The 25,513-nt window shown below is 46.9% G+C and overlaps 3 protein-coding genes across 4 annotated transcripts; 2 read left to right on the forward strand and 1 right to left on the reverse strand.

Annotated features, from left to right (window-relative positions):
- Nucleotides 1-3,029: 3,029 nt before the first annotated feature.
- Nucleotides 3,030-4,968, forward strand: LOC144953785 (aerolysin-like protein). Of its 2 annotated transcripts, none has more exons than XM_078884426.1 (3): nucleotides 3,030-3,050; nucleotides 3,311-3,374; nucleotides 3,941-4,968. In XM_078884426.1, the coding sequence occupies exon 3, from the start codon at nucleotides 3,950-3,952 to the stop codon at nucleotides 4,889-4,891; it is 942 nt and encodes a 313-aa protein (XP_078740552.1). In that variant the 5' UTR covers nucleotides 3,030-3,050; nucleotides 3,311-3,374; nucleotides 3,941-3,949; the 3' UTR covers nucleotides 4,892-4,968. The 2 variants fall into 2 exon arrangements, with proteins under 2 accessions (XP_078740552.1, XP_078740551.1); XM_078884425.1 differs by having other exon boundaries at nucleotides 3,041-3,057.
- A 6,686-nt stretch (nucleotides 4,969-11,654) lies between these two features.
- Nucleotides 11,655-13,281, forward strand: LOC144953789 (aerolysin-like protein). Its single transcript, XM_078884433.1, has 2 exons — nucleotides 11,655-11,727; nucleotides 12,285-13,281. Exon 2 carries the CDS (start codon nucleotides 12,294-12,296, stop codon nucleotides 13,233-13,235), a length of 942 nt encoding a protein of 313 aa, XP_078740559.1. The 5' UTR covers nucleotides 11,655-11,727; nucleotides 12,285-12,293; the 3' UTR covers nucleotides 13,236-13,281.
- A 1,904-nt stretch (nucleotides 13,282-15,185) lies between these two features.
- On the reverse strand, nucleotides 15,186-23,350 carry LOC144953777 (tripartite motif-containing protein 14-like). The gene is made up of 6 exons (XM_078884415.1): nucleotides 22,670-23,350; nucleotides 19,923-20,018; nucleotides 18,357-18,590; nucleotides 17,849-17,871; nucleotides 16,993-17,096; nucleotides 15,186-16,360 (listed from the first exon to the last, which is right to left on the reverse strand). Exons 1-6 carry the CDS (start codon nucleotides 23,255-23,257, stop codon nucleotides 15,813-15,815), a joined length of 1,593 nt encoding a protein of 530 aa, XP_078740541.1. The 5' UTR covers nucleotides 23,258-23,350; the 3' UTR covers nucleotides 15,186-15,812.
- Nucleotides 23,351-25,513: the final 2,163 nt, after the last annotated feature.

The raw sequence follows: 25,513 nt of genomic DNA on the forward strand, positions 1-25,513 counted from the left end.
CAACACCACTACCACCACCACTACTACCACCACTACCACCAACACCACCACTACTACCACCACCAATACCACCACCAACACCACTACCACCACCAACACCAATACCACCAACACCACTACCAATACCACCACCAACACCACTACCACCACCACTGCCACCACCAACCCCACTACCACCACCACCACTACCCTACCAACATCACTACAACAAACACCACCACCACTGCTGAATGCCCCTGTCGATGGAATCGAGCAAACGAGTGCTCTTCTCCACTAAGCTCCACCGCCGGCCCCCAACCCAGCTGCAGAATCGGAGTCTTAGATTTAGACTGCAGGAGGAACCCGATGAGCAGTGAAGCTCTTTACTTTCCACAGATGTCCACTGTGGTCACGGCAAGTTACAGCAGCAAACAATGGCAAACAAAAACCGATAGGGGTGTAACATAGGGAGAAACGTAAATAAGTGATGTAAAACAAAATATCGAAATAAAACTAAACTACGTTTTATCTTGCCACGTAAAGTCGACTGAGGTATTAGCTTCTTTCAAAAGGTACACAAGTCACTAAATATAAGTACATAAATACATTAATTATATAAGTTCGTCATGAGACCTCCTTTGCCAGTGTAGTGGCGATACGCGCTGGGGTAGCGATCAGGTGCCAGCGCGTCGGGATTGGATGTGTGTGTGGTGACGCGCGCTGACGGTGAGGGATCAGGGGTCAGCGCGGGATCGTGTGTTGTGTGGTGCTGATTGGCTGGGTGCCGGTGACGCGCTGGTGTGGGAGTGATCGGGTGGCAGCGCGGCGTGATTGGGTGATGAGTGGAAACACGCGCTGGGGGAAAGCGGATCGTAGAGATAGCGCGTCGTGATTGGTTCACTAAGGAGCGATGCTCACATCGAGGTCCGCATCCGCTCCGTCTCCCGGGAGGAGGGACTATATAAGGTGATGCGCACAGGCGCACGGGGAGAGTGTAACCAGCGAAGACTGAAGACGGAGAGGAAGAGACAGGGCCCTGCGGTACCCAGTCCCGCTGTCCTGTGAGGACCCGGACTCGGTGTAACCCAGAGGCGGAGTGTAGGGGGAGCATGCAGTGTCAGCATGCGGAGTGTGTAGCCAGAGAGCTGGAGTCTACACGAGACGAGTGATGTGTGTAGCCAGAGAGCTAGAGTCTACACGAGACGAGTGACGTGTGTAGCCAGAGAGCTAGAGTCTACACGAGACGAGTGATGTGTGTAGCCAGAGAGCTAGAGTCTACACGAGACGAGTGATGTGTGTAGCCAGAGAGCTAGAGTCTACACGAGACGAGTGACGTGTGTAGCCAGAGAGCTAGAGTCTACACGAGACGAGTGATGTGTGTAGCCAGAGAGCTAGAGTCTACACGAGACGAGTGACGTGTGTAGCCAGAGAGCTAGAGTCTACACGAGACGAGTGGAGTGTGTAGCCAGAGGCATAGGGTCTACACGAGATAAGTGAAGAGTGTAGCCAGAGGGAGAGAGTCTACACGAGTTAAGTAAAGTGTGTCGTCGGAAGAATAGAGACCACACGTTGTATTGTGACAAGTCAAGATTTAATAAAAAGTGTGTTACCCGTCAAGAAGTTTCCTGCCGTCATTTCCGATACTTCACCAGTAATAAATTAAGACAATAGGGTTTTCCCATCTCTGGAAATAAAACAGGTGTTAAGATGTTAATACACCAAACTTAAATCTTTGCAAGGAATCATATCTGCGTTAACCACATATACTTGTGGTGAAAATGCAAACAGTGTTAGACCTGAGGACGCCAAAACGCGAACATCACAAAGACAACGCACTATCAGGACATTGAGAGCTCGGGTTGTGCAGCTACATCATGAGACCTCCTTTGCCAGTATTACATTAATTCAAATGTTTAATAATTAATTTAATGCTAACACTGTTTGAGACTAGGCTCTAAAGAAAGCTGTCTCTGGTGTGGACCAATCAGTTTCAAAGACAATGCACATACTGTCAGAGCATGTTTTTTTGTTTGCATGTTCACCACAAGTATTGTGGTTAATGCAGATATGATTCGTTGCAAAGGTTTCAGTTTGGTGTTTTAACATCTTCACACCTGTTTTATTGCCAAAAACGGGACAACCCTCATTATTCGATTACATTATCAACTTGAATATACAATGTAATTATACCTGTTTGTACAGGTAGAAACAACAGTTCCACACTGCCCACCAGGGAGTATTTGTCTGTCTGTCGTGCATAGCCACTTCCTCGATTTGTGTCACGCAGCGTGCGCCGCGTGACACGGATCGCACGAATGGGTTGTCTAATCAAGTTCCTACCTGCCCACTTCGAAGGAACGTGTTCAAGGGAGATCCGGCCAGCAGACAAATCAAAGCATTCCACAATTAAACAAATGAGTAAAAAAGAAAATTCCAGAGGCACGTTCAGTTCAATCGAAAAGGCAATTATTACCAACCTGAATTACAGACGGTGATGGTAGCGAGGCTAATTTGAACTTTTTCGTGTGGACCATGTCAAAGAGAAAAAAACGTTTAAATCACTTGAATACACAACTCAATTGACTCACGGCCTGGTATCGGGACCGTGATCGCATTAACGAGGCGCGTGCCAGTAGCTCGGCTCATGAACGGCGCCTCACACAATGGGCGCGCGTGCAATGAGCGAATCTTCGCTCTGATTCCCCTGGAGGGGAAGATGGTCGGAGGCACGCGCGCGTAATTACGTCACGTGATGTGAGCTCCCTTAATGGACCCTCAACATACTCATTTGGGGGCCGTGATTGCGTCTATGAGGCCCTAGCGCGCATGGCTGGGCTCGTTAACGGAGTCTCACGCAAAATAGGAACGAGTGCAGGAAGCGCCACCCATCCAATTAGTGAATCATCATGCTGATTGTCTCGCGATGATTGCCTTCTCCCTCCGACCCCCATGATTGGCCAGGGATGTGAAGTCAAACACGCGTGATTGTACCACGTGACGTGCGCTCCCTCGCTATAAAGGAGGGAACAGACGGCACACCGCATCTACTCTTCACGGAGGGGACTGCTTTTGTAATCGGTGAGAAGGGGCTAACTTAACCCATTTTCAAACAGTGCTGTCATAAATTTCTCCACACTAATATGATGCAACGCCTAATGACCACTGCAGTATGCCTGTGCTCTAAAAAACCTCTGCTGTTTACTTTTTTGACCAGGATGGTTCTTGCCTGGGCGATCGGCACATGCAAACCTTGTTGCCTTAGATTATAGGGTTAAGCTGGTTTCCCCACACTACCTTAATCCAACTGCTTCTGTTCGTATCACCCGTCTAGGTCGCCTTCAGCAAAGTCCCTGGATCGTCTATCCGAGCTTTTCATTGTTCGTGGAAAGAAAAAGGTATTTGTGCTACTGCAACGTGACACGTGCATCCCTCTTGCATTGCCCCACTGCATGATGGTCTACTGTGGCCGAGTGGATCGAGGGTTGTGGAATGGACCATACTCTATCCTGCTGTTTGATGGGAGAAAAATGTATGGGAATTTAGTTTTGATACTCTGCCACCAACAATGCCCGCAGTTCCATGAGCGAGCACGCTTGTGCTTGAAGGACTAATTGAATAGATCAGCGGAGAGTTCATCGTGTGGTGAACTTTTTCCCTTACTATTGATTCCACAAATTTAAATCTTAAAACGGTAATAATTTTGACAAGGATTAGGTTTGCTTATGGTTGCATACGTGCTAAAGATTTAAAACATGATTTAACAACATGTAAAATGGCTATTGCGCACTTTTTGGTGCCCACTATTTTTCAGCCCTTCCGAAATATTTTAAGACACGAATGGTACACTGAACTACAGTTGCTAGTGAACTGTAGTCCTGATTCTGTTTTGTAAATGATAAGGCAAGAATACTTGGCTTGAAACATGCTTGCCATGCTTTCCCTTCCTCCTGTCTCCATCCAGGTTGACATAATGTCGTACCCATTTACGCTGCACATCATTGGAGGCCAAGGTGGAAATGCGTTCTCGTTTGATGGGAGGAACAATGCGGCCACGCTGCAGAAAATCTCCGTGAGCGTTGGAGGCTGGCAAGTGAGGGGCGTGGAGGTGTGGCTGACTGACGGGCGAAGGCAGAAATTCGGCACTGTGGACTTCTCTGCTCAGCAGTTTGAATTCCAGTCGGGCGAGTTCATGTCGCAGCTCTCCCTGTGGGGCAATGGGGCCGGCACGCGTCTGGGTGCCATCAAGTTCAGAACGACCCGCAACCGCGAGTTCTTTGCCAAGATGACGGACTGGGGGCTCAAGACCGAGTACAAGATCGACGTGGGCTCCGGCATCTGCCTGGGCGTTCAGGGCCGAGCGGGGGCCGACATTGACTCCATGGGCTTCCTTTTCATCAATGCTGTCAAGTCGTCTGTGATCCAGAACATGAAGTACCCAACTATGCACCAGGTTCTGCCTAACGTGCAGATGGAGGAAATTAAAGAAATGGAGTACACGAACAACACCAGCGTCATGCAGTCTTACACGTTCGAGAGTTCCAAGAAGATAACCAAAACGTCATCGTGGTCTACGACCAACAAGATCGAGTTCACCTTCAGCCTGACCGTCTCGGCAGGCATCCCTGAGGTCGTGGAGGTGGAGACCGGGTTCAGCTTCACCGTGAGCTCTGAGACCACGCACGCATTGGAGGAATCTGAGGAGCGGATGGAAACTCTCACGTTCCCCGTCTCGGTTCCTCCGCACAAGACCGTCACCGTTGTCGCCAAAATCGGGCGTGCAAACATCGACCTCCCGTACACGGCCCTGCTGCGCATCACCTGCATGAACGGCGCTCTCTTTGACGTTCCCCTGAGTGGCGTCTACAAGGGGCTCACCTACACCAAAATGACCGCCCGTGCTACTGAGAAATAGAGCTGCGTTTTGTTCCGTTTTTGATCAAATGTTCTGAAAGAATAATTGTGGCTGACTACAAATAAAAGCCTTCTGCATTGCACTGCAATTTTCTCTTTGCATGTTTGTGTTTGCATGTAAGGAATTTACATTTTTACGAGGTTCTAATGTTTATGGACATGGACATTTCCCCATTTGCTGTTCGCAGGGATTTTTGTAGTTACTTTGAGTTTCATATCATTCTAGATTTCAAGGTTTCGTGACTGCAAGGATCCATACTCTTTGTTTTTTTTTTTTTTTTTTCACCGTGACTTTACCGAAAGAAGCAAAGAGTCTCGACCTTCATATCCTCCATTCTGCATTGCATGGCCATTTATTGAAACGGTGCGTTAGTGGCATGGTATGTTTTACAGGTAGAAACAACAGGTGCGACACTTCCCACCAGGGATTATTTGTCGTGCACGAATGTGCTATCCAACTAAGTTCCTACCTGTCCACTCTAAAGATATGTGTTTGAATTGATTGGTCAAAACCAGAGACTTCTTTTTTTAGAGCCTAGTCTCAGTGTTAGACCAGAGGATGCCAAAAGGGGAAACCTGTTATATTTTGACACTGGCAAAGGAGGTCCCATGAAAATATGAAATACTTACGTTTTTAGTTCGCATCATCCCGCGTGCCACAATCCACCACTGCTCATCCCCCCCCCCCCCCCCCCCCCCCCCATGGCCGATTGAACAGCACAAAATACAAAACTTACTTTAACAAAAAAATTAACCCGTAAAAATAAAGTTTTTCACTATAAATCCTTTATATGCGTGGCATCGGTTTTATTTTATTATTCATATCTGATTTTCTTGAGTAGGTTTCATTATCACATTGGTATTTTAAATTAAATATGAAAAACTTTTGTTCCTAATAAGTGGAAAATTTTGGAAAAACTTTCACGAAAATAAATTGTCACCCACAACGAGTCTGTGCAAAATGTCAGCTCGATTGGTCACGGGAAGTGGGTTAAAAAACGACCGAAAGATTTGCAAGATCGTAAGCGCGCAAGCAAGCGAACTTAATATAAAGGATTAAAAAATACCTCGTTAGCCTGCGTTTCCAATTCAAAACCGCTATAATGCGGCAATTAAAACATATTTGGGTGTAATAAAAAAATTCATTTTCATTCTTTGGGTCTTTCGGTAAAGTCACATAGGTTGGTTCTAAGAAAATAACAAACTACGACGTTAAATTTTAGTTATTTTCTTTGAACCAATCTGACTTTACCGAAAGACCCAACGAATATGAATTAAGGCCGTCACGAAAGCTTTAAGCCAAGATAAAATGCATTTTAACATCTCATAATATAATATTTGCGAGGCCATTAGTTCTGTACCAATCGTGAATAAATGAAAGAAATATGCTTCTCCTATCTGAATGAACCACTGCAGTCGTATTCTTGGTTGTTTCGGTAAAGGTCACGTAGATAACAAAAACAATCTAAAAAAAGAAAAGTATATGAAAATGAAAATTAAACATTAAAATAATAAAAATAAAAAAAATATATGTAAATTTTATTTTTATTTTTTGTTTTTTTGCTTTTATTATTTTCTATTTATCATGTAGTTATTTTAATTATTTTAATTACATTTTATTATTTTCATTTTTGTTGAAGAAATTAGATTTTTATTGGTGTTTGTTTGCTATCTATGTGACTTTAACCCAAATAATCAAGAATATGAATTCCTGCAGTCACGATAGTTTTAAGTCCACTGCTGTCAACTCGACCAAATCGCGGAACCAACTCGCCTCGCGCCAAACGCACAAACCAAAGGCAGCCATTTTGTAAGTTTTAACCATTAACACTTAAAACATTATTAACATATTCAACAAGCTACACGAATAACGACCTTATTCTTTCGTCATTTACCATTCAAAACGTTGTAACCGCCTTCCCGTCGCTATATGCGCACACATTTACCTCAGAATTTTCATAACAAATTTATGAACGCTCCGTTGAATTGTTTATAAATGAAACAAAATGGCGTCTCTGACGCCAAAATGGCGTCTCCGACGCCAAAATGGTGTCTCCGACGCCAAAATGGTGTCTCCGACGCCATTTTGTATTCGCACTTTTGGCGCCAAAAAAGAAGAAAGCGGCGAATGAGGCAACGTTGAAGACTTAAAATCATTGCCAGATTTCGGTTCAAAGCTTTCGTGACTGCAGGGATTAATCTTCTTGGTTGTTTCGGTAAAGTCACGTAGAAGGGAAATAATAAAATAAAAATAACATAATATTTTATTTCATTATGTTTTTTATTTTTTTATTTCCCTTCTACGTGACTTTACCAAAAGAACCAAAAAGATCATTGGTGGAGTTTGACTTCTATATTTGAGTGGGTGGGCAGGGGTTCACTTTTTACCTCACATTAGGAATCGCGGGTGCATTTAATTTATTTTTAATTGTAAATCATGAAACTAAATTAATAAAGGTGTCCAGTTTTTAAGGGGGATAAAGGGGGGACGACCCCCTCCAACAAAACTACCACCAACACCACCACTACCACCACCACTACCACCAACACCACCACTACTACCACTACCACCACCACTACCACCAACACCACCACTACTACCACTACCACCAACACCACCTCTACAACCACTACCATCACCACTACCACCAACACCACCACTACTACCACGACCACTACCACCACCACTACCACCAACACCACCACTACTACCACCACTACCACAAACACCACCACCACTACCACCAACACCACCACTACTACCACCACTACCATCACCACTACCACCACCAACTCCACTACCACCACCACCAACACCACTACCACCAACATCACTACAACAAACACCACCACCACTGCTGAATGCCCCTGTCGATGGAATCGAGCAAACGAGTGCTCTTCTCCACTAAGCTCCACCGCCGGCCCCCAACCTGCCACAGCTGCAGGAGGAACCCGATGATTAGTGAAGCTCTTTACTTTCCACAGATGTCCACTGTGGTCACGGCAAGTTACAGCAGCAAACAGGGGCGATTTCTTCATTAGGGCGATTGGGCGACGCACCACCAATGTCATTCAACCACAGAGTCACGCTAGCCGTCACTGTGCCTCTGGATATAGTCCAATCAGCGTCATGCTACGTTCTGTGGAGTACCGCCTCTTTTTGGGCGATTTCCCTCCAGCTGAGAATCGCCCCGAGTGTTCCCATAGACTTACATTCAAAGATTTTTTTTTCGAACGGGGGCGCTGCAATGCATTCTCTATGGCTTCCGGGAGGGCTCGCCCTAATGTGCTTACGTCATCATACATGCTTACGTCATCATACGTAAGCACGTTTCATCCAACAATATAATTTATCGCCACCTAGTGGAATCTTTAATAAAAGAAACTTGAGTGGTTTGTTTTAATAGTGAGTATAGAAACAAACAAGATGTATTGTAAGAGTTACTTTATTTTTCATTAATATTAAAGAAGTGAAGTTGCCTTTACATGCTTAAGCTGTTAATTTATCCATTGCATGGGTGGACCTTATCCTTATCAATCATCCAGACATTTGCCCCCCCTGAGAGATTTTGCAGGAGCCGCCACTGGCAGCAAACAATGGCAAACAAAAACCGATAGGGGTGTAACATAGGGAGAAACGTAAATAAGTCATGTAAAACAAAATATCGAAATAAAACTAAACTACGTTTTATCTTGCCACGTAAAGTCGACTGAGGTATTAGCTTCTTTCAAAAAGTACACAAGCCACTAAATATAAGTACATAAATACATTAATTATATAAGTTCGTCATGAGACCTCCTTTGCCAGTATTTAATGAAGACAATAGGGTTTTCCCATTTCTGGCAATAAAACAGGTGTTAAGATGTTAATACACCAATCTTCAATCTTTGCAAGGAATCATATCTGCATTAACCACATATATTCTTAGGTTTTTTCGGTAAAGTCACGTAGGTAAAACATCAAAATTAATGAAAATAAAATAAAATAAAAACAAAAATCACGACGTTTCGGAGGCAACACAAGTCTCCGTCATCAGGTGGGACCGTCACAGCCGAATTAGCTGCATCAAGTGAGGCAATGATTCAAGAAGTAATCCCTTATAAGCAAGTTGAAGGGGGGAGGAGAGGGGGGGGCTCATCAGAATGTGGTAGCCAATGAATGGAACGTATCAGGAGGGATGGGGGCGGGGCTCAAAGACAGCACGGAGTGCTAAGTACAACGCATCGGGAGGGGGGGGGAGCGGGGCCAAAACAATGGACGACGGCTTGGACGCGGTTGCTGCTGCACACGCTAACACAATGGACAGAGAGGGGGGAGGGGAGGTCTGATACACATGATAGACAAAAGAACGAAAATGCCCATGTTTATACCAATGCTGGCTGAACAATGAAGAGAGCACTGCCAAAAAATAACTGGGGATGTTAACACTCGGTAAAGTAAAAGTAAAATAGTGCCTGTCAGATAAGATGGTCCAAAAAAGTGTAATTAAGTCTTTTTTGCGTGGTTGATAACATCTTTCCAATGATTACTAAGTTTGTACCCATCATCACGGTTGAAATTATGTCTGTGTTTGTATATTTGTATGGCTTCGTGTACAAACCTTTGATGGTAGCCAGGAGGTTTGCCTCACTTGATGCAGCTAATTCGGCTGTGACGGTCCCACCTGATGACGGAGACTTGTGCTGCCTCCGAAACGTCGTGATTTTTCTTTTTCTTTTATTTTATTTTCATTAATTTTGATGTTTTACCTACGTGACTTTACCGAAAAAACCTAAGAATATGATTCCTTGCAGTCACGAAAGCTTCAAATCTAGAATTAACCACATATACTTGTGGTGAAAATGCAAACAGTGTTAGACCTGAGGACGCCAAAAGGCGAACATCACAAAGACAACGCACTATCAGGACATTGAGAGCTCGGGTTGTGCAGCTACATCATGAGACCTCTTTTGCCAGTATTACATTAATTAAATTGTTTCTAATGAATTTAATACTAACATTATTTGAGACTAGGCTCTAAAGAAAGCTGTCTCTGGTGTGGACCAATCAGCTTCAAAGACAATGCACATACAGTCAGAGCATGTTTTTTTGTTTGCATGTTCACCACAAGTATTGTGGTTAATGCAGATATGATTCGTTGCAAAGGGTTCAGTTTGGTGTTTTAACATCTTCACACCTGTTTTATTGCCAGAAACGGGACAACCCTCATTATTGGATTACATTATCAACTTGAACATACAATGTAATTATACCTGTTTACACAGGTAGGAACAACAGTTCCACACTGCCCACCAGGGAGTATTTGTGTGTCTGTCTGTCGTGCATAGCCGCGCCCTCGATTTGTGTCACGCATCTTGCGCCGCGTGACACGGATCGCACGAATGCGCTGTCTAACCAAGTTCCTACCTGCCCACTCCGAAGGAACGTGTTCAAGGGAGACCCGGCCAGCAGACAAATCAAAGCATTCCACAATTGAACAAATGATTTTTTAAAAATTCCAGACGCACGTTCAGTTCAATCCATCAGGCACTTATTAACAACATGAATTACAGATGGTGATGATAGCGAGGCTAATTTGAACAATTTCGTGTGGACTATGTTAAAGAGAAAAAAAATGAACCCGTAAAAACAAAGTTTTTCACTATAAATCCTTTATATGCGTGGCGGCTAGAGTCCTCTCGTCCTCTGGCTTGAGATGGCTGCCACCTATGGGTCAGATGATTGTCTGGCAGCATTAAGTAATTGGTAATTAAATATTTATTTATTTTTCCCTAAACAGTGTAAAATTTTGGAAAAAAATAATTTCACGAAAATAAATTGTCACGCACAACGAGTCTGTGTGCAAAATGTCAGCTCGATTGGATCACGGGAAGTGGGTTAAAAAACGACCGAAAGATTTGCACGGTCGTAAGCAAGCAAGCAAGCACACAAGCACGCAAGCAAGCAAGCGAACTTAATATAAAGGATTTAAAAAACGTTTAAATCACTTGAATACACAACTCAATTGACTCACGGCCTGGTATCGGGACCGTGATCGCATTAACGAGGCGCGTGCCAGTAGCTTGGCTCATGAACGGCGCCTCACACAATGGGCGCGCGTGCAATGAGCGAATCTCCGCTGTCATTGGCTCCCGATGATGGGCCTGGAGGGGAAGATGGGCGGAGTCACGCGCGCGTAATTATGTCACGTGATGTGAGCTCCCTCAATGGACTCTCAACATATACTCATTTGGGGGGCGTGATTGCGTCTATGAGGCCCGAGCGCACGTGGCTGGGCTCGTTAACGGAGTCTCACGCAAAATAGGAACGAGTGCAGGAAGCGCCACCGATCCAATTAGTGAATCATCATACTGATTGACTCGCGATGATTGCCTTCTCCCTCCGACCCCCATGATTGGCCAGGGATGGGAAGGCAAACCCGCGTGATTGTACCACGTGACGTGCGCTCCCTCGATATAAAGGAGGGAACAGACGGCCCACCGCATCTACTCTTCACGGAGGGGACTGCTTTTGTAAGTGGTGAGAAGGGTCTAACTTAGCCCATTTTCAAACAGTGCTGTCATAAATTTCTCCACACTAATATGATGCAACGCCTAATGACCACTGCAGTATGCCTGTGCTCTAAAAAACCTCTGCTGTTTACTTTTTTGACCAGGATGGTTCTTGCCTGGGCGATCGGCACATGCAAACCTTGTTGCCTTAGATTATAGGATTAAGCTGGTTTCCCCACACTACCTTAATCCAACTGCTTCTGTTCGTATTACCCGTCTAGGTCGCCTTCAGCCAAGTCCCTGGATCGTCTATCCGAGCTTTTCATTGTTCGTGGAAAGAAAAAGGTATTTGTGCTACTGCAACGTGACACGTGCATCCCTCTTGCATTGCCCCACTGCATGATGGTCTACTGTGGCCGAGTGGATCGAGGGTTGTGGAATGGACCATTCTCTATCCTGCTGTTTGATGGGAGAAAAATGTATGGGAATTTAGTTTTGATACTCTGCCACCAACAATGCCCGCAGTTCCATGAGCGAGCACGCTTGTGCTTGAAGGACTAATTGAATAGATCAGCAGAGAGTTCATTGTGTTGTGCACGTTTTCCTTTACTATTGATTCCACAAATTTAAATCTTAAAACGGTAATAATTTTGACAAGGATTAGGTTTGCTTATAGTTGCATACGTGCTGAAGATTTAAAACATGATTTAACAACATGTAAAATGGCTATTGCGCACTTTTTGGTGCCCACTATTTTTCAGCCCTTCCGAAATATTTTAAGACACTAATGGTACACTGAACTACAGTTGCTAGTGAACTGTAGTCCTGATTCTGTTTTGTAAATGATAAGGCAAGAATACTTGGCTTGAAACATGCTTTCCCTTCCTCCTGTCTCCATCCAGGTTGACATAATGTCGTACCCATTGACGCTGCACATCATTGGAGGCCAAGGTGGAAATGCGTTCTCGTTTGATGGGAGGAACAATGCGGCCACGCTGCAGAAAATCTCCGTGAGCGTTGGAGGCTGGCAAGTGAGGGGCGTGGAGGTGTGGCTGACTGACGGGCGAAGGCAGAAATTCGGCACCGTGGACTTCTCTGCTCAGCAGTTTGAATTCCAGTCGGGCGAGTTCATGTCGCAGCTCTCTCTGTGGGGCAATGGGGCCGGCACGCGTCTGGGTGCCATCAAGTTCAGAACGACCCGCAACCGCGAGTTCTTTGCCAAGATGACGGACTGGGGGCTCAAGACCGAGTACAAGATCGACGTGGGCTCTGGCATCTGCCTGGGCGTTCAGGGCCGAGCGGGGGCCGACATTGACTCCATGGGCTTCCTTTTCATCAATGCTGTCAAGTCGTCTGTGATCCAGAACATGAAGTACCCAACTATGCACCAGGTTCTGCCTAACGTGCAGATGGAGGAGATTAAAGAAATGGAGTACACGAACAACACCAGCGTCATGCAGTCTTACACGTTCGAGAGTTCCAAGAAGATAACCAAAACGTCATCGTGGTCTACGACCAACAAGATCGAGTTCACCTTCAGCCTGACCGTCTCGGCAGGCATCCCTGAGGTCGTGGAGGTGGAGACCGGGTTCAGCTTCACCTTGAGCTCGGAGACCACGCACGCATTGGAGGAATCTGAGGAGCGGATGGAAACTCTCACGTTCCCCGTCTCGGTTCCTCCGCACAAGACCGTCACCGTTGTCGCCAAAATCGGGCGTGCAAACATCGACCTCCCGTACACGGCCCTGCTGCGCATCACCTGCATGAACGGCGCTCTCTTTGACGTTCCCCTGAGTGGCGTCTACAAGGGGCTCACCTACACCAAAATGACCGCCCGTGCTACTGAGAAATAGAGCTGCGTTTTGTTCCGTTTTTGATCAAATGTTCTGAAAGAATAATTGTGGCTGACTACAAATAAACGCCTTCTGCATTGCACTGCAATTTTCTCTTTGCATGTTTGTGGTTTCATGTAAGGAATTTACATTTTTACGAGGTTCTAATGTTTATGGACATGGACATTTCACCATTTGCTGTTCGCAGGGATTTTTGTAGTTACTTTGAGCTTCATATCATTCTAGATTTCAAGGTTTCGTGCCTGCAAGGATCCACACTCTTTGGTTATTTTTTTTTTTTTCACCGTGACTTTGCCGAAAGAAGCAAAGAGTATCGAGCTTCATATCCTCCATTCTGCATTGCATGGCCATTATTGAAACGGTGGGTTGGTGGCATGGTATGTTTAATTAGGTAGAAACAATGGGTTCCACACTTCCCACCAGGGATTATTTGTCTCGTGCACGAATGTGCTATCCAACCAAATTCCTACCTGCCCACTCCGAAGAAACGTGTTTTTTAAATTGATTGGTCCACACCAGGGACTTATATTTTTTTAGCCTAGTCTCAAAGAGCGTTAGACCAGAGGACGCCAAAAGGGGTAACCTATTCTTATATTTTGACACTGGCAAAGGAGGTCTCATGAAAATATAATATACTTACAATATACTTCCGTTTTTAGTTTGCATGCCACAATCCACTACTCTGCTCATATCCCTCCCCCCCCCCCCCCCCCCCATGTCCTATTGAACCAGCACTGAATACAAAACTTACACAAAGACCTCCTGTTGGCCTACGTTTCCAATTCAAACCCGCTATAATAATGTGGCAATTAAAAAATATTTAGGTGTAATAAAAATTTGTCATTTTCATTCATTGGGTCTTTCAGTAAAGTCAAATTGGTTCTAAGAAAATAACAAACTACGACGTTAAATTTTTATTTTCTTTGAACCAATCTGACTTTACCGAAAGACCCAAAGAATATGAATGAATGCAGTCACGAAAGCTTTAAGCAAAGATAAATTGCATTTTAATAACTCCTAATATAATATTTGCGAGGCCATTGGTTCTGTACTAATTGTGAATAAATGAAAGAAATATGCGTCTATCTGAATGAAATTACTGCAGTCGTATTCTTGGTTGTTTTGGTAAAGGTCACGTATATAGAAAACAAAAAAATCTAAAAAAAAGTTAATGAAAATTAAACATTTAAATAAAAAAAATAAAAAAATATATGTACATTTTATTTTACTATTTTTATTGTGTGGTGTTTTGCTTTTATTTTCTATTTATTATTTAGTTATTTTAATTATTTTAATTACATTTTATTATTTTCATTTTTGAATTCCTGCAGTCACGATAGTTTTAAGTCCACTGCTGTCATCTCGACCAAATCGCGGAACCAACTCGCCTCGCGCCAAACGCACAAAACAAAGGCAGCCATTTTGTAAGTTTTAACCATTAACACTTAAACCATTATTAACAAATTCAACAAGCTACACCTTTATCTTTCGTCATTTACCATTCAAAACGTTGTAACCGCCTTCCCGTCGCTATATGCGCACACATTTACCTCAGAATTTCCATAACAAATTTATGAACGCTCCGTTGAATTGTTTATAAATGAAACAAAATGGAGTCTCCGACGCCATTTTGTATTCAGACTTTTGGCGCCAAAAAAGAAGAAAGCGGCGAATGAGGCAACGTTGAAGACTTAAAATCATTGTCGGATTTCGATTTAAAGCTTTCGTGACTGCAGGGATTCATCTTCTTGGTTCTTTCGGTAAAGTCACGTAGAAGGGAAATAATAAAATAACAAAAATAAAACATAATAAAATACAATTCTCACGACGTTTCGGCCACAACATGATAGTGGATGGTTGCAGTTCTTTAGCGTCAATATACTAAATGCCTCTGTTGATATTCCTCACATTAACATCATGCTAATCTCCCAGTTACATGCTAATTTCTGACTTTAACATCCTGCTAATTCTCTCACATTAACACAGCTTATTCAATGCTAAATTCTTCTGTTGATATGTAAACTCCTTTGTCAAGGCGCTCTTCTCCTCCCACCCAGCTTAAAATACGCTGCCAAGCTTAGCAGTGTTCATTGGAGCGCTGTCTTTCAGACAGCTCTGTCTTCACCTGAGGATGGCTGCTTGCGTTGTGGCTGAAACGTCGTGAGAATTATTTTATTATGTTTTATTTTTATTATTTTATTATTTCCCTTCTACGTGACTTTACCGAAAGAACCAAGAAGATGAATCCCTGCAGTCACGAAAGCTTTAAATCGAAATATAAATGTGTTGTTAAACCTGCCACCACCCGACACAGCCAATCAGTAAGGTCTGTCTCTTGACGGGTCATTTAACAAAAAGGTTGCCACCGTCTCGAAATTGTCACCGCGGAACGCTGCGGCTCCTGAAAGAAAAATTGGTTGTTTGCAAATTTTTTTGGGAGAAAAAATTAAAATCATCATTTGCGTCGCTACTTCTCGACTTGGCTTTGCCGAAGCCTGCCCCGCATTCGATCCGAGAGCCGTGCACTCCTAAACCACCGAAAAATCGTCATGGGCAAGCAAACGGCGCTCGCCTCTCTCAGGATGCGCCGCTCAGATCCACGATCGTCACGGATGTACAAAGCCCCAAGTACAGCCACGGATGCAGGGGCTCGACGAAGATTTGGCGAAACGAGTGCAACGGCGCCATGGATTCGGCGTTGTAAAACGACAGCAGCCCCGCCTCCCAGTCCAGGTGAACCCCGACTCTCCGCGGAGGCTCCGGCACCGACAGTGATGTCACTACCCCGCCGTGCCACGCCGAGAAGCTGCCGTCGACTTTCTGTAGACACCAGGAGCCGTCGCTCCATCCCAGGAAGCAGTCGCCGCCTGCACTTTTTGTTTGTTTGATTGCCGTGTAGGCGACTCCAATCCGGCACGACCCCGAGCGACTCCCCACGTCCACCTCCCAGTAGTGCTGACCCGACGAGAAGCTCTCCGAGCACAGGGCTTGGTGGTAGACGTCAGAGCGGCGCGGGTGATTGGGGCGACCCTGGGAGGCAGCGGTCAGCGTCACCGTCCTGAGATCCGAGGAAATCCGGAGTTTGTCGTGGGCCGAGCTTGGATCCAGAGTTGGTGAGCATCCATCTGTGGCGATGACAGAGACAGTGTTCGCATAGCAGTCGCGATGGCGAATGCGTAATCGCTTTTGGGTCAAGCGCTGTTCGCGAGCAGCAGCTATGAAGGCCGGTACGGCACACGAGAGGTTGGCTACCAGCACCACGCCCGATCGCCTTTGTCTCCCCAGTGCTAGAGAGGGGCCCCCAGGAAAGGGGACCTCGGGGTTTGTCGTGTGGAGTGGGATCCCCGTCGTGCTGCCGGAGTCTTCACCGGCTCGGCGTCGCCAGTCAGGCGGTCTACCAGCCGTCCTCGCTGGGAGGCCGTAGTTCATTTAGAGACGAGTTATAAAAGTGTTAACCATCAGCCCGTGTCAATAAACCAGAGTGTCTCCTTACCCTCAGCGTCTCCGAGTCAGCCACTGAAAACGCGAAGGCAACGGGAATTGCGAAAGTCAAGACGCGCGTCTGAGCTAGCCACGAGGATTGACGAAGACTGAGTTGGGGCGGCTCACTGTTGTCTCTCTCTCTCATCCCTCCTCCACATCTAGGATCAATCTCACGCTGCTCAGAGAGCTACGTAGCTAGCTCGGTGGGCTTGCCCGTTAGAAATAGAATGCAAGTTGATCAAGGAGGGGAGCACGGAAGTGCAGTGCAACTCACAGACGAGAGGCAGGAGTCTGCGCATGGATCTTTCCAGGGAGCTGATCGTGGTGGTGTCCAGGGAAGTGGGAGGTGGAGGTGCAGATTTCTTTAGTATCTTCCTTCTGGGATAACCACCAACAAACAGCATCACACACAGCCTCGTGTAACCACAGCATCGGAAGACTCAGGATCCATCTCACACACAGTCAGTGTCTCTCACACAGTCAGTGTCTCACACACAGCCCGTGTCTCACACACACAGCCCGTGTCTCACACACAACCCGTATCTCACACACAGCCTGTGTCTCACACACACAGCCCGTGTCTCACACACACAGCCCGTGTCTCACACACAGTCAGTGTCTCACACACAGCCTGTGTCTCACACACACAGCCCGTGTCTCACACACAATCCGTGTCTCACACACAGCCCGTGTCTCACACACAGTCAGTGTCTCACACACAGCCCGTGTCTCACACACACAGCCCGTGTCTCACACACAACCCGTGTCTCACACACAGCCAGTGTCTCACACACAGCCCGTGTTTAACACAGTCAGTGTCTCACACGCAGCCCGTGTCTCACACGCAGCCGGTGTCTCACACACAGCCCGTGTCTCACACACAGCGAGTGTCTCACACACAGTCAGTGTCTCACACACAGCCTGTGTCTCACACACAGCCCGTGTCTCACACACAGCCCGTGTCTCACACACAGCCCGTGTCTCACACACCGCCGGTGTCTCACACACAGCCCGTGTGTCTAACACAGCCCATGTCTCACACACAGCCCGTGTCTCACACACAGCCCGTGTGTCTAACACACACCTCCTGTGTTTTGAGTGTTTAACTGTGAGACGTTCAGGATCCGTACCTGCGCATCTCCTCCAGGTGTCCCTGTGGAAGAGAGAGAGAGATGGGTGAAGTGTCCACCCTGGGACCACGAGTCCCTCTGATACCGCCCGCTCTGTTATTCTGGACACCCAAACGGCGTCTGACACACAAAGGCCTGCAGCAAAGTGAGCGAGTCTCTGCCACTGATAATCTTTGTTTTTTTCGGTAAAGTCACGTAGATAAAAATAAATGCATGAAAAAACAACGAAATTAAATCACGACGTTTCGGAGGCAACACAAGCTTCCATCTTCAGTGAATTTGGCTGTAGCGGTTCCACTTGAAGACGGAAGCTTGTGTTGCCTCCGAAACGTCGTGATTTAATTTAGTTGTTTTTTCATTTATTTATTTGTACCTACGTGACTTTACCGAAAAAACCAAAGAGTATGAATCCTTGCAGTCACGAAAACTTCAAATCTAGAATCCCTGCCACTGCGCGCTCTGTTATTGTGGACACCCAAACGGGGTCTGACACGGAGGCGCTCCCCACCTGCAGGAAGGTGAGTGAGTCTCTCTCGTTCTGCAGATTGCGCAGGCGAGCGGCCGTCGCCCGGAGCTCCCCGATCTCCCGCTCGTGACGAGCGATGTCCTCGTCGATCCGGGACAGCAGCTCGCGCTCCTTCACGGCCACGCGGCACAGCGCCTCCGTCTCGTCCTCGTCCAGAGCCTTTCTTAGGCGGGCGAACTTGCCCACGACGCGACACCTGATCCCGGCCACCGATTCCTGCGGAGACGCGGGCACCACGGTTGGCTCCCTGAGGCGTGAGCCACTGCGTCCGTGGCGAGATGTTACCTCCCTCGCCTGGTATACAGCAGGTCGTTGCAAGTTTCATTTCAAGTTTCATTTATTAGGTTTTGCCCTGTGAGCCATTCGGCTCTTGAATCGAGTGCAACCGCAACAAACAAAAAAACAAAAACACGAACAAGAAAACATCTTAAAGTGACTATATTTTGTCCCGTGAGGCACCTCGTCTCGCATGTTAAGCACACATTGTGCTACGTAAGTAAAGTTTAAATTTGATAGCGTAACGAGCAGATGTTGAAACTCGGGGTCACTCGTGGGTCCGACTCCGGCGACGCGATCAGGGACGACGCGAGATGACAGCTGTGCGGGGTTCGTGCCTCTCTCTGTGTCCGTACCAGCGCCCACAGGCAGCTACGCCGCAGCTTCACCTCGACAATCCTTGGCACTCCACATTATTTTATCTTTTTTTGCCACAGGAGGTTGCAGACGCGATGCCGAGTCAGCTGACCCCTGCCCCCCCCCCCCCCCCCACGGCCATTGAATGCGGTAGACGTGCAACCTCCTCGCGGTTAAATGTTGAGTTTGACAGTGAATGATGTAAATCTTCAGTTAAAGCTTTCGTGGCTGCAGGAATTCATACTCTTTGGGTCTTTCGGTAAAGTCACGAAAGACCCTGTAATAAAGGTCGTTGAGGCGACTTCTGGAATCCGTCTTTTATTCAACTTGTATTACAGCTCTCCTTCACACTGCTGGCAGGCAGCGTGAGAGGGATAGATAGACACACCGCCACGTGGCAACCCGGAGCCCCGCTCCCGCGTGGCCCCTTCCTCTGTTCGTTCCCGTTCTGACCACGTGTCGTTCGTCTCCACCCCTATTTAATACCCGGGTCACGTGGTACGTTTCCACCAATCCTGGTTAGCCTCCATGGAATATTCCAGGCTCCCTCGTAAGCTCCCGGGACCACGCCCCTGACTCATTTCCCCATTGGCTGTGGCCAAAACCAGCAGAACCAATCCTCTACTTACAGCTGTCACCTTTCCGTTACGTCAGGGCCACGCCCCTAGGCTTCCCCCGCATTGGCTTTAAACCAGGACCGGCAGAGCCAATCATCATGACGAGTTGTGATACGTCAGTGAGCTAGATTTATCCTCACATTACAACCCAAAGACGGTGAATGGCGTAGTCAAGAGGCATCAAAGCCATGAGGCCGCACGAAGATTTCTCGAAAATTTGTTTCGACCATCGCGACTTCGGCGCTGGGTGGAGGTCACGGGGAAGTGGACCAACGGAGTCGGGCACGGACAACGCTACCTGAGCCTTCCTGCGAGCGGCCTCCATCTGCTTGACGGACCCCTCCACCTCCTTCCTCCTCTCGTCCACCGCACGTGTCTCCCGTGCTACGCGCGTCTGTAGATTTAGAAACGAGACATCGCCAGCGGGGGGGGGGTGTGGGTGAGACTCTGGTCCTTCATGGGTGGTGCCACCCCTCACGCCCGGTCCGTCACCTCCACACGAGTGGTTCTTAACCTGTGTGTGTGTGTCATTAGAGCCGCCACCACCTGGCACAGCCAACTAGTAAGGGTTGTCACGTGAACAGAACATGCCAATTCATCACTAGTACAGTGTAGTAGTGTAGTGTATAGCTTATCAATTGAAAATTCACAGCAGCAAAATAAATCCGTCTGTGTTAAAGAGTAAACCCCACTGAGACAGTCACAATTCTGGCGAATTGCCCGATGATGCTGGATGCAATTACCAGCGAAACGTCACAGTACTCAAAACTTGTAAATGTTGTGGTTTCACGCTTCAACACACCGGTGGGCTAAAGCAGTGAACTATATGTCTTTTGTCAACGTGAAACTTTTTTACTGATTGGCCGTGTCGGGTGGTGGAGGGTTACGACAAATTTATAAATAACGCGATCTAAACCCAAAAACGTTGATTATGAACAATTCGAGTACCGTTAAGTCGCGTCGGTAATTACAACAACAGCAGCAGCAACCAGCATCATCAAGCGACAAGCCAGGGCCGGCACCACCTTTTCGTCGACGTTACAAACCCCTTACAGATTGGCCGTCTACGATGGTGGCGGTGTTTAATGACGCGCCTTCATATTTGCGCGATCTAACCAGAATGAAACAAACCTATGGGTAGCATTGGTCGCGGGAGCCTTACTACCAGAGTGACGAGCAGGCACAGAGGTCCTCAACGAGAGAACGAGAGGAGTCTTGATTTCTGGCAAGCGCGAGAGACACGCGGGGTCTTCAAGGATTCCCTTCACTCCAAGCGTCCCGAACTCTCGCTCGCATTTTATGTCTTGACTTAAAGCTTTCGTGACTGTGGGAATTCATATTCTTTGGGTCTTTCGGTAAAGTCACGTAGATGGGTTTTGTTATTTTCTTTGAATCTCTTTTTGGTTCTTTCGGTAAAGTCACGTAGAAGGGAAGTAATAAAATAATAAAAATAGAACATAATAAAATAATTTTCACGACGTTTCGGCCACAACGCAAGACAGCGTCTCCCCGACAGACCTGAGTTTCACCTGAGGACGGCTGCTTGCGTTGTGGCCGAAACTTCGTGAGAATTATTTTATTATGTTTTATTTGTATTATTGTATTACTTCCCTTCTACGTGACTTTACCGAAAGAACCAAGAAGATGAATCCCTGCAGTCACGAAAGCTTTAAATCGAAAAATTATTTGAATCTGTCCATTGGCTTTATCAAAAGACCCAAAGAACATTTGATGTCCGTTGAAGGCGAACGATACGGCAAATCCATTCCTCCTCTCGACGAGCTCTACTCGATGCGCCATTCAAAGTTTCTAAGTTTTTAAGTTTTGTTTATGACTGCGGCATTCATCCTCGCTGGGCTCGGACACGACATGACAACAGGATGATCCGTGCCAGGCGGGTCGCAGCGTTGATGTTGTGCAGTGGGGGACGGAGTCGCCAAAAAAACGCATTAATGAATTACTGTTAGTAGCTCAGCTTATTGGAGAGTATATTTAGTATATTGATGATACTGATGTAGTTTATATTTTAGTTTTTTACGTGGTGGTTTAGCTGCTGCAGCTCCATACTATTAACATTTCTTCCCTTTATTACTCCTAACCCTACTCCCTCCCTTTGTTGCTACTAATCCTGCATAATGCACGGGCATAATATGACTTTGAACCCCCCCACCCCACCTCTTACGCATTCCACAAGTAGTGACTAATCCCATATCTGCATTTCCCATAAATATGCTAAATTCCTCTTGATATGCAAATTTCTTTGTCAAGGCGCTCTTCCCCCTCCAAACCAGCTTAAATATACGCTCCAAGCCTGGTGGTGTTTCATTCAGACGCTGTCTTTCCGACAGACCTGTTCTTCACCTGAGGACGGCTGCTTGCGTTGTGGCCGAAACGTGATTTTATTATGTTTTATTTGTATTATTTTATTATTTCCCTTCTACGTGACTTTAACGAAAGAACCAAGAAGATGAATCTCTGCAGTCACGAAAGCTTTAAATCGAAATTTAATTAATTACGATAATGGCCGCGACGCAGTCGTTTTTAGTTTGTCGATGGTCGGCGACGCAGCGGCAAACAACTCATCCCGATGGGCTGTACGCGATGCAACCATTCGAATTTCGATTTAAAGCTTTCGTGACTGCAGGGATTCACATTATTGGTTCTTTCGGTAAAGTCACGTAGAAGGGAAATAATACTATATTTTTTGAAATGTTTATATTTTTATTATTTCCCTTCTACGTGACTTTACCGAAAGAACCAAGAATACAACCATTCGAAGTTGCATTTGTCGATAACGGATCTTTTCCATGCCGATATTTGGCGTTTCGACATCACAGAGTGCCACCGATTTCGGATTGATCGATACACCCCCCGGAAAAAAACCAGTGACCCCAGAAATAAAATATTCGATTGCCTCGGCCATTTTGTATTATTCGATACCCCGGGCGAGGGGGAGGCGTCCAATGGCCAATGCCGTCAGGTTCATTTGTTTAAACCGTGAGCGCTGGGCGTGTGGATCCCGTCCCTGAACGGCCTTCCGCTCACCTTCCGCTCCTCGTGCGCGTCCTCCACGCTACTCAACTCGTGACCCACGTGCTCCCCGACGATGGCGCAGCTGGTGCAGACCAGCCTCTTGTCCCGCACGCAGTAGAACTCGAGCAGCTTCCCGTGCCTCGGGCACTTGCGCACCTGCGCGCCGGCTCCCGGCTCGGCCAACGCGTGGCCCTTGAACTTCGCGTTCTGCAGGTGGCGCCTGCAGTGGGACTCGCAGAGGGACATCTCGCACGTCACGCAGATCCTCACGGCTGGGACGTCGCCGTCCAGGCAGCTGTCGCAGGACAACCGCGGAGACGTCGCTTTCTCCTCCCCGGCTTCCCCCCCGCCACCGCCCCCAATGCTGAGCTCCTCCACGAGATTGGCGAGCGCCACGTTCTTGCTCAGCCGCGGCTTCTGCTGGAACTCGTCCCGGCACTGGGGGCAGAAGTAGCACCCGGCCGCCTGCCACGCGGCCTCCAGGCAGCGCAGGCAGAACGAGTGGCCGCAGCTCAGCGTGGAGGGGCAGTCGAACGCCTCCAGGCAGATGGAGCAGCTGAGCTCCTCAGACACAGCAGCAGGAGCGGCTGCGGTGGCCATGGCTGTGAATGAGTGTTTCAGTGAGTGTCGCAGTGAGTGAGTCAGTGAGTGTCTCGGTGAGTGTTTCAGTGAGTCAGTGAGTGTCTCAGTGAGTCAGTGAGTGTCTCAGTGAGTTAGTGAGTGTCTCAGTGAGTCAGTGAATGTCGCAGTGAGTGAGTCAGTGAGTGTCTCGGTGAGTGTCTCAGTGAGTGTTTCAGTGAGTGTCTTAGTGAGTGTCTCGGTGAGTGTTTCAGTGAGTGTCTCAGTGTCTCAGTGAGTCAGTGATTCAGTGAGTGTCTCAGTGAGTCAGTGAGTGTCTCAGTGAGTTAGTGAGTGTCTCAGTGAGTCAGTGAGTGTCGCAGTGAGTGTCTCAGTGAGTGTCGCAGTGAGTGTCTCAGTGAGTGTCTCAGTGAGTGTCTCAGTGTGTGTCTCAGTGAGTCAGTGAGTGTTTCAGTGAGTCAGTGAGTGTCTCAGTGTGTGTCTCAGTGAATGTCTCAGTGAGTCAGTGAGTGTCTCAGTGAGTCAGTGAGTGTCTCAGTGAGTCAGTGAGTGTCTCAGTGAGTCAGTGAGTGGCTCAGTGAGTCAGTGAGTGTCTCAGTGAGTCAGTGAGTGTCTCAGTCAGTCAGTGAGTGTCTCAGTGAGTCAGTGAGTGGCTCAGTGAGTGTCTCAGTGAGTGTCTCAGTGAGTCAGTGAGTGTCGCAGTGAGTGTCTCAGTGAGTCAGTGAGTGTCTCAGTGAGTCAGTGAGTGTCTCAGTGTCTCAGTGAGTGTCTCAGTGTCTCAGTGAATGTCTCAGCGAGTCAGTGAGTGCCTCAGTGAGTGTCTCAAGTGAGTCAGTGAGTGTCTGAGCGAGTCAGTGAGTGTATCGGCGAGTGTGTGGTGGAGCAGAGTGCCTCACGATCCGCACTCACGACGAAAGTGAAACCTCGCACAGCCCCCGACGCGACCTGGATTAGACGTTGACTCCACCCCCCTTCCAGGAAGGGCATCGTCACCAATTTGAATTCACACCCAGCTCCGGTTCGCGTGAGTTGTTTCTGTTTAAGTTGCAGTCGATTTGTGCTGTCGTTCAACTGTTCAAGGCCGTAGCCATGCAGTCAACATTGGGGGGGGGGGGCAAATCTTCCAGGGTGTCTGGGGGTCCCAACCCAGAAAAATATCAAAATTTGAAAACTTATTTTCTGCCTTAAATAAAAAAAAATGTTCACGAACACATGGGCTGGACTTTTTATTATATTTTTACAATAATGTCTAACAGTATATTGTATTACATTGCTCTGTTTTTAAAAATTTTTTACCATTTCTTGTTTCATTGTGTGTAATGGCAGAGATTAGGGATTAGTCAAGTACAACAATAACAACAATCGTATGAACAGAAATCTATGCGTTGATTTATATGAAGACAAGTCCAGATATTATGGCCAAGGTTTAGCAAATTGTTTTTTTTAATTTACATGGCAGAGCAATTATTTTGTATATCAATATGTTGGGGGAGACATTTTGAGCTTATTTATTATAGTTACGGCCTTGCAACACAGAGACACACAGAGAGAGACAACACAGAGACACACCGAGAGAGACACACACAGAGACACACAGAGACACACCGAGACACACAGAGAGACACACAGACACACAGAGAGACACACACAGAAATACAACACAGAGAGAGACACACCGAGAGTGACACACAACATAGACACACAGAGAGAGACACACAACATAGACACACAGAGAGAGACACGCACATAGACACACACAGAGAGACACAGAGACACACAGAGACACACAGAGAGAGACAACCCAGAGACACACAGGGAGAGACACACACAGAGACACACACAGAGACACAGAGAGACACACACAGAAAGACAACACAGAGAGAGACGCACAGAGACACACAGAGAGAGACACACACAGAGAGAGACACGCACAGAGACACGCACAGAGACACACAAAGAGAGACACACAGAGAGAGACACATACAGAGACACACACACAGCGACACACAACATAGACACACAGAGAGAGACACACAATATAGACACAGAGAGAGAAAACACACTTAAATCAAACTAACTTCGGATTCACATCACGACAATTCGCTGATTTGTCCACCAGGTGGCAGACAGAGCTCGAGTTTGAGTCTGGGTTGGTTACTGACCTGAGACTCTCTTGCAGAGAGACACACACAAAGACACACACACAGAGACACACAACATAGACACACAGAGAGATACAACACAGAGAGACACACACAGAGAGACACACAGAGACAC

The sequence above is a fragment of the Lampetra fluviatilis genome (assembly GCF_964198595.1).
Source record: "Lampetra fluviatilis chromosome 45 unlocalized genomic scaffold, kcLamFluv1.1 SUPER_45_unloc_1, whole genome shotgun sequence".
NCBI lineage: Eukaryota > Metazoa > Chordata > Hyperoartia > Petromyzontiformes > Petromyzontidae > Lampetra > Lampetra fluviatilis.